The sequence below is a fragment of the Ursus americanus genome, chromosome 14, assembly GCF_024610735.1.
Source record: "Ursus americanus isolate L20-20 chromosome 14, mUrsAme1.1.p, whole genome shotgun sequence".
NCBI lineage: Eukaryota > Metazoa > Chordata > Mammalia > Carnivora > Ursidae > Ursus > Ursus americanus.
The window spans coordinates 65,107,121-65,116,471 of record NC_142140.1 but is presented as its reverse complement, the minus strand read 5'-3'; the positions used below and the strand labels follow the sequence as shown (position 1 = coordinate 65,116,471).

Here is a 9,351-nt window from a genome sequence, read left to right as displayed (position 1 = left end):
TGCTGACACCGAAAATCGCTCCGAGGGCAGCGGACTCCTCCCCTGCCCCGTAACTTGGTTGGCCCCGCGATGAGCAGTCCTATTAACAGTGATGTCAGGCTGTTTGGGTCGGGACCGTTCCTGAGTCATGAAGCAGTTAGGAAACACCCTGCCCCACTGGCTGGTGAGCTCATAAAGGTAGACCCACGTGTACTTCCTTGTGCCTCCAGATAGCCTGACGGCTGGCTCATTTGCTCACACCCAGCAGCGAGAGCAAAGGCCGAGGGAGGCACAACCACCACCCTCCCATGCAAATCAGCCCCGGGAGCGCAGCTGGGCTCCTCCCGCTGCTCCTGGGCAATGCTCCTGGAGAGGCAGTGGGGAAGATGCCACCCGGGGCGCTGCGCGTTCCTCCTTGCCCTGGCCCTCCTGCTCGACGCGGCGGGTCTGGTCCTTTTGCTGCTGGGCATCTTCGCCTCCCTCGATTACTGGGACTTCTTGGTCTACACGGGGTCCCTGGTCCTGGCTTTCAGCCTCGTGCTCTGGATCAGCTGGTATTCCTTCAACATCGAGGAACCTCTTGAGAAACTGAACTTGTAGCTTGGCCGTGGGCAGAGGAGGAGGGACGCAGGCTCCACGGGCACCCGACTCTGAACCTGGGGCTGCTGGAGGAGCCCAGACACACCGCCACTCCCACACAGGGTGCCCCGGCGGGGACGAGGTAAGTGTGCGTGAGGCCAGCCTGGCACAGTGGGTGTTCTGGGGGTTCTGTCGATCTGGGCTCCAGCTGCACCTGTGCTGGCCACAGGTGTCCTCTCCCAGGACCCTTCATCCTTATGGAGACTAGAAAGAGGGTCTCCATGGCCCCCTCCACGTCCGATATGCCATGAGTGGTCCCGCCATGCAGAACAGGAAGTTACTGCTTCAGCTCAGAACTGGGAGAAAGGGGCCCATCTTGATTTTCTGTTGGGAAGAATCCAGATTGGGGGGAGGGGGCAGGAGGCTTTAGCCCTGGGAGAGGTTGGAAAGCTCCCCGATGGTTGTTTATGCCTGCGTGGATGGAGGCCGTGCAAGTGGGACTATGGCGGGGAACCGCCCAGAAAGGCCCTTCTCCCTTGCTTCCTCACTGCACCTGCGGATGGGGACATGCACCACGGGGGAGGACCTGCCTCCACCACCCCTCTCAGGGCACCCACCTCTGCTCCAGCAGTGCCCCCACCCCACCCTCCCTGCACACACTCCATGCCGCCACCCCCACCCCGTCACGGCCGGCCCAGGAGACTCAGAAGTCAGGAGACCATGGCGGACCATTCCATCGACCGAGCTGCATCTCCCAGCCAGGCCAGCTGCTCGGTTGACTGAATGTACCCAAGGACACAGATAACTGTAAGACTTTTCACAGGGACACGAAGCACCCAGGATAGAGCGGGTATGACCCCCACAACCCTGCATTATGGGCAGTTCTCCCCGGGAGCCTGAGATTGGAGCCCCACTTGAACTAATGACCATCACCCCCTCCTCCCCTGTAGCCAGGAACCTAGCACAGCCGGGCACTCCCTTTCCAGCACTGGCCACAAGGATAAAGGTCACGGCTGGGTTGGAAGGAGGAAATTAAGATCCCTGTGTCTCTTCTGGGGGACTCCATCTGACCCTTGGAATGGAGAGACCAAGGCAAGCAGCCTGAAGAGGTTTCCGGGGGCGGGGGGTAAGATCTGGTCCCAGCAGATGAAAGGAAAGGAGGTGGGATGTCCCAGGGCCCAGGTCCCAGGTCCCAGGTCCCACTCCAAATGGCACCACTCCTTCCCTGGGTGACGCTGGACAGGTTGCAACCTGCCCCGAGCCTCAGTCTCCTCATCTGTAAAATGAGGATAATAGTGCCCGCCCTTGCTGTTGCCATGGCCAAAAAGAGGGAAGGCAGGAGAAGGCTCTTTGCACACCATGTGATTTTTACAAATGCACATGTCCTTAGCAAACATATAATATAATACAAATGCACATGTCCTTAGCAAACATATAAGTAAACTGACCCAGAGTCCCAACAGAGAGTCCTTGGTACTTGGTGCATCTCAAACTGGTGAGGGAGTCGGTTTACACCTCAAAGCAAGAAGGAACCTCTAATTTATTGGCTCACTCCCAAAGGCATGCCAGGCATCACGCAAGGCACGAGGGATGCAGTGAAGGATAAGGTACACAGGTCTCTACCCTCGAGGGGTTTCCCGTCTAGTGAGACAGAGAGGGCAGTCAAACAGTCTCACTAATGGAGGCACATTAAGACTCAGGTGAGGACTAGGAAGAAAAGGAACATCACTTCACAGGAACGGTCAACAAAGAAGCTGACCCAGAAAGTGGAGTCTTTCAGGAAGAGGCAATGGCTTGAGCAAAGGTCCTGGGGTAGGAATCTGGTCATTATCTTCAGAACAATAAGAGTTATTAAAGAGATGTAAGCAAGGGTGGGAGTTCAACATAATTGGATCTATGTTTCCAAAAGATCACCCTGGCGATGGCATGGATGATGATGATGGTGGTGATGATGGTGCGGAGGGTGAGGATTGCCAGGTCAAGCTCCTTTGGGGAGCTAAGTCACCTAACCCAAACAACAAGGGGTCCCTCGTGTGAGGCTCCTTGTCCTTTACTTTCTTCCCTCATTGAATAGAAAGAAGTTCAATAGCCCAGTGGTGAAGAGCACGGGCCAAGGCCCAGACTGGTCTGAAGCCAGCTTTGCTCCTTGCTAACTGTGTGTCCCGGAGTGAGTTACCTCACGTCCCCATGCCCTACTTTCCAAGCCTGTAAAATGGAGATGGTGCTAATGACAGCCCTACTTCAGAGACGATGATCAGATTAGCTCCTACCTCATAAGGAGGCTGCCCAGATCCATGGGGTAATGTGTGTACAGCACCCAGGAGTGATGATTAAATGAAACAAGGGGCACTGCATTGAAACTCCCTCACGATGCAGGTATCTGGTGCATTACGGAGGGTAAGACCCTCCTCCGAGACAGACTTCCTTAAAGTGTTATGATCACTTCTTAAGACAGGGTATGGCATTCAAAATTGTCAGTAGGGATGAGAGAAAGAAAGCTCCCCCAGAACACCAGACTTTAGCCTGGGCTCAAGGGGACTTCAAAAGCTTGAGATCCACTGTATTTGTTAAATACAGTCTTGCAAATGTCACCTTCATCTTTTCCGTTCCCAAACTCCATGCTCTATGGGACCCTCAGAGTGAGCCCCCCTGGGTCCCTCCGTCTCCTGCGACGCCTGAGGCTGGATCAGAGTGGCAATCAGTGCGGGCTGGGATCTACTTACTGTTCAGGGGGCCACCCACTTATGGAGCTGCCCACCACCCCCAGATGACCTTGGGCAAGTCACAGTACTTCCCTTTAGAGGAGGAGATTTGGTCTCCATGGAAGCTTCTAACCTGGCTCTGAGGAGGCCCCTCAGGGGCTTGGGTGGGAGACAGCAAGCAGCCAAGAATCTGGCAGCCCTACCCACCCCACAACACACACATACCCCCCGGAAGAGTGGGGTTTCCCGCAGTTTTATCGACTGAACTTTCACGGAAGGCTTCCTGTGAACACAAGTTCTGATGCTGAACTGTATTTCTGAAAATGACTCACCTCGATCCCCTTACATTCTGTGACCTTTGGCCCAGGCATGATCTCCAACAACATTCATGATTTATGGGCAGTTTCTAACTGGCTCCGCCAGTTCTCCGATTTTCAGAGTGGAGTCAAAGGAAAGAGCATGGACCCCCCCTTAATTCAGGGCCCGATGCCGCCCTTCCAAGCTTGTCCTTCAGTCTCAGGACGATGAGTTTGCTAGAACACTCCCACCCCTAGGCAAGTGGGTCGCATCCTGGGCGCAAGGCCGGGTATAGAACTCTGGCCAGCCTGGCCGCTAAACCTCAAAGGGCCCCCCAGGAGTTTCAGAATGAGTGCCTTGTGTACCAAGCGAGACAACCTGCCATCTGATTTTATCACTCGGTGACTATATTCTCGCAAGATCTGTTTGCTCCATGTTCCACCCGCTGGGCATTTCTTGTAGATAAGCCACCAGGCAAAGTCAGGTGAGGACTCTGTTCCCTTTACCAGAGGATGCATGGCTACACGCCCCCCAGACATACACACACAAACACACACCCTCACACCTGCCACACACCTACCAGAAATACACACTCACAGAAACAGACACACAGCCACTCGCCCACTCTATGGCGACCAAAGCCCAAGGGCAGGAAGGCTCACAGCCCCGAGCCCGGGAAAGTGAAACCTGTTCCTCACCATCGACTTTTTCCCGTGTGCAGACACCCCCTCTGCCCACAGAGGGGCCGGTGGGGCTGCCAAGTCGGCTCAGGGTCCAGCACACCAGCGCAGCTCACCCAAGCCACATGCAGACGTGGTGCTGGGGCTGCGTGGAGGGCCAACATTTCTCGAATCCCTGGAGGAATGTTTAATCTAGAGGGAGAGATAAAGCAAGTACACAATACTTCACGAGAGTACACGGAAAATGCGTGCCCGAGATAAGCTCAGTCTCACACGGGGCTCTGAGAGCCCAGTTGAGGAAGAAGAGATCCTGCTGGGGGGAGGGGGCTGTGTGTGGTTTCAGACATCTGGCCTGGATCCCGAGGAGCAGGAAAGAACGTGACAGGCAGAGACGGCACTTGGGAAGAGCGGTGGGGAAGGACTGCAGAAAGAAAACAACAGATGAAAGAATATTCCGGAAAGAGCGAGCAAGCGCATGTGACTGGGTCAGGGGTGTTCACGGGAGGACATCGGAAGCAAGATGAGGATTGAGACATTTGGAAAGCAAGGAGGAGACTTCAGGGACCGTAGAGGGACATGGCCGGGCCCTGCTTGTGGTAGCAGGTGCGGGGGCAGGGAGACCACAGGCGAAGCTCAGCCGGCGGGTAGTAAGAGATGGCCAGGAACTCAGGGCCATGGAAAGCCGAGGAGGGAGGGAGACAGCAATGAGCGGACGGTCCGTCCCTGTCCCCTGCAGCCAGCCGAGGACCAAAGGTTTCAGAGAGCCCTGTTGTGAGTGTGCGGGACGGGGGAGGTCGGGGTCGGCACAGGTTTGCTCATGATGATGCGATGATGCGTCTTCCTTCTCACGCACGCAGAGGCTGAGACGCAAATGGTGCGTTCGAGCAGAACTGCCCAGGTGGCGTGGAACGTACAGATTTTAAACTCAGAAGGGAGACCAGGCGTGGAGCTGCAGGTGGGGGTCAGAGCCGGGAGTGTGGATGAGATTGCACAGGCTGCGGACGTGGGGAGAGAGGGGAGGGAAACAGGGTGTGGGGGAGGCGGGATAGAAGGAAGGGAGGAAGAGGGTGGAAGCCTCAGATTCTCTGAAGGAGGCATTGCATGTGATCCCACTCCCCCTACCAACAGCACTGCAGAAAGCCTCAGGATTATTATCAATTATTAATGCCCCTTACAGGTGAGGATATCAAGGAGCACAGAGTCTAAGTAACTTGTCCGACATAATGGAACTAGCGAGTGGGAGTGCCAGATTGTGAAACCGGGTATACCTGCCCCTATGGGCCATACCCTTTCCACCAGGCAGGGGGATGGCATACTCTGGCCTCAGGCCAAATCTGGCCCTTCTCCCACTTTGTAAGTTGGGCTGTCCTGCAACACAGCCGGGCACACTCACTCAAGCACCATCTAGAGTGCTTTACACCGTAACAACAGAGCCAGGTCATTCCAGCAAAGACCAAATGGCCTGCAATGCCTACAATATTTACTTCTGGCATCTCACAGAATAATCTGCTGACCTCTGGCCTGGCCGTGGTTACTTCCCACGGGAGCCGATGTCAGAACCTTAAGCCATGCATGCTTTTGGGGGAATGGGAGAAGGAACGCAGGTTGGGAGGCCCACAGAGTAGTCCCCAGTAGTAATAAGGGAGCGACACCCTGCAGGTGACAAGGAGGATGACGGAGGACATGATGTCAAGAACGGGGGACTGACCGTCGAACACCTGAAAGCCATCAAGACGGCTGTAACCTGAGGAAAGTTGATTGGACTTGGCCATGAGCCTTTATCACTAGATGGTGGGACAAAAGGGGACCAGTGGCTGCTGAGATATACAAAGGGACCAGCGCAGATCCGTCTGCAATGTATTTGGGGAGAAATGACAGGAGTAAGGCTGTGCTGGCCTCGCTGGTTCGCAGTAAGATTTTTTTCAGAGATGGGGATCGAGAACATTGAGCAGAATGGTAAGGGGAGGGGAGGAGCCAGGGGAGAGGGAAAGAAGACGCTGGAATTACAAACGAAGACAGCCGGTTGTCTGGCCATGTCCAAGGTGGATGTGGGGGTGGATATCCAGATTCCAGGGAGAGCCGTTCGCTTTGCCCGCAGGGAAGGTTGAGGAGAGGGCACTCAGACTTGATAAGTGTCTCAGGATTTACTGGCCATTCACTTGTTTTCAGGACCTCATCCGATGCTCACAGCTCAGTTAGGGATTCAAATACCCATTTTACAGGGGGAGGAAACTGAGTCTCAAAGCAGTTCACTACTTGCCCACGGAAACAGCGCTGTTGAGAGGCAGCGCTAGAACTTCAAACCTAAGTCCTGTCGACTCCAAGACCACACACAGGTTTGAAATGATGTACTCAGATCTTGGGCTGACCCATTTCCTCTTCATTTATTCAATGCAGGTCCCGTCTGACGGAGTAGCATCAAAGCAGGAAGATGCCACTCTTGGCCACACATCCTTTCCTAGTATCCAGGAGGAAGCAGAGGCTGCGAGGCAGAGGCTTCCAAAGCACCCACTGGGATGCCCACGAATGGCATGAATGCCAGGCTCCTGGAAGGTTCCAGGCTCCGTCAAGGGTCCAGCGCCCCTGCGCCACCCTTGCTGGCGTCCCAGCTGCTCCAGGAAGGCCCGAGAAGCCTTGAAGTTTTTGCCCTGGGGCTCTAATGGAAGCAACCTTGTCGGGGGCTTAGATGCCATGAGAAGTCCCATCCTCTGCTGCTCCTCTTGTCAATGTCCCATTAAAGACTATCAGTTGGAACCAAGCGTGAAGTCCACATGGGGTCTCCTGCAGGCACCCATCACGCTGTTATTGCTACTTCTCCTCTCTGGCTCCGTGTGAGTCCCCGAGGGCTCTGCCTCGCCCATCTCTTGGTATGGGCCAGAGACCCATGGGGCATATCTGCAACATGCCAGTTGCAAAAGCAGAGCACGGCCAATGCTGTGTGCCACAGGCTGCCCTCCTCGGTGCTGGACACTGTGATTAACGCAGCCCTGCCTGTCTGCACGGCCAAGCTGCCCCGGTGGCTCATATTGAGCTTTTAGTCAACTGAAACCCTTCTCCAGGCGATTTGCTGGAGGAAAGGGAGCTACTGCTGGGCTGTCCCCGTGTTCTTCGTTTCTTGATCCTAAGAGCAGGACTCTATTTTCATAATCTTAGCTCGACTGCATCCAGTCAAATGCAGCCTGACCATAATCCCGTATGACGGTCACCTTCCAACTTACTTTCAGAGGCTAACCAGACGGTCGTGCGTGTCGCCAGTGCTTGCCTGCCTCGATCACTTATATTTCCCCAGGTCTAATTTTGTACTTTTTATTTATATTTCCCTATAAGTGCCTCAGATGTTCTGTGGTATGAGGTAGTTCTCTAGATACAGAAGTAGATTTGGACTCTGGCTTTGCCATGACATGACGTATTTCTGAGCCTGCATGGTCTCTAAGAATTCTCAAAGTCCCAGCTTTACAGCATCCTTGTCTCAAGAGTTGAACCTGTCTGTGCAACCCCGGAATGAGAGATAGGGCACGGCACCTCCTTGAAAGGAACACACAGAGCCCAGTGGATGGAGACAGTATGTGGATTATCCTGACACCGTGGAATCTTCCAGAAGTTTCGTGCTCAGCCACCAGCCTAGACTCTCAGAAAACCTGACGAGACATCACGGACGAACATTCCAGATAAGCCATGAAGAAGAAAGATTTCCCTCCTACTCCAGAAAACTCCTTCACTATCTGCATGTGAGATCCTATTGATTTTCCCAATTAGACCTTTCTTGGTGGTTCCCACCTGACTCCACGCAGCAAGGAAGCACTTCCTCTTACTTAAGGTGCTAACGTTAGCACAGAAAGAAGAGTCCCGTGTCATCACCACCACCCCGAACAGCTTCTTTTTCTTCGGTCTTTTTTTTTTTTTTTTTTTTTTTTAATTCTAGAAATGGAACAGGTTTCCCTTTCTTTGGCTAGGAGCCAAACGCAACGGCTGGCTTCCATTTCACAGCCGTCACGTTGTTCGAGACATGCCAATCTCGCAACAGTGGGATTTCACTCAGCCCAGAGCGTATGTTCTCAGAATCTGGGGGGCCCAGGGACCTGAGATCAGCTAAGTGGGCTGCAGAGTCTGGCCTCCCACATCACACCCGCTCCAGGGACCTGCACATGTGACCTGCACCTCACCCCCAACACGCTTGCTGTCGTGTGGCTGTTTGCGGGCAATTTAAATGCATGGGCGATGGTCCTCCAGTTAGGGCTCTTGTTCAACTCCTGAAGCTGTCTCCCAACTTGGAGGGCATGTTTCTGTAGGACGGGCGTCTGACCGCTGCTTTGGAGAATGAGTAGGGAGTGAATCTGTGATAGTAGCAGTAGGGGCTACATTGCATGCAAATCCAGCTGGTTACTTTGCCAACCCCTGCATTAGCCCCCCAGAAGAAAAGGGGGGTCCACACGGGAGGCCGTCAACCATCGGGGAACCCTAGCTAGGAGCTAGAATTGAGAAGGCACATCGAGGCAGTGCAGGTGGAAACTGGGGGCCATCCCTCTGGGGCAAGTCTTGGTCTAGCAGGGTAGACGTGCTGGGACAATGCTCAGGGACCTCTTCCAGCACGGAATCAGAGGACACAGAACAGAGCTCATGCTCAGGGATCAGGAAAGTGGCACGCAGATCTCCAGGGATCTTGGTAAATGCAGATTCTGATCTAGGCGGACAGGGGAGAGGCCCGAGGCTCTGCATTTCTAACAAGCTCCCAGGCCGTGCCACGGCTGCTGGGCCACAGGACGCATAGAAGAGCAAAGACCGGGGCACCTGGGTAGCGCGGTTGTTAAGCGTCTGCCTTCAGCTCAGGGCGTGATCCCGGCGTTCTGGGATTGAGTCCCACATCAGGCTCCTCCACTGGGAGCCTGCTTCTTCCTCTCCCACTCCCCCTGCCTGTGTTCCCTCTCTCACTGGCTGTCTCTCTGTCAAATAAATAAATAAAATCTTTAAAAAAAAAAAAAAGAGCAAAGACCTTGAACAGCCCCATTATTCTAGAGATGCGGGACCGGAGCCCTGGCTGCCAGCGAAGCCCTCTTTTCCCGCCGTAAACCACTGACTGGCTTCTCCAGAGCCCTGCTGAGCCTCGGGCAGAGCAA

The 9,351-nt window shown here is 54.4% G+C and overlaps 1 protein-coding gene across 1 annotated transcript; it reads left to right on the top strand.

The window, feature by feature from the left end:
* The first annotated feature begins 324 nt into the window (after positions 1 to 324).
* TMEM238L (transmembrane protein 238 like) lies at positions 325 to 674 on the top strand. Its single transcript, XM_087867619.1, has one exon. It carries the CDS (start codon positions 340 to 342, stop codon positions 577 to 579), a length of 240 nt encoding a protein of 79 aa, XP_087723745.1. The 5' UTR covers positions 325 to 339; the 3' UTR covers positions 580 to 674.
* Positions 675 to 9,351: the final 8,677 nt, after the last annotated feature.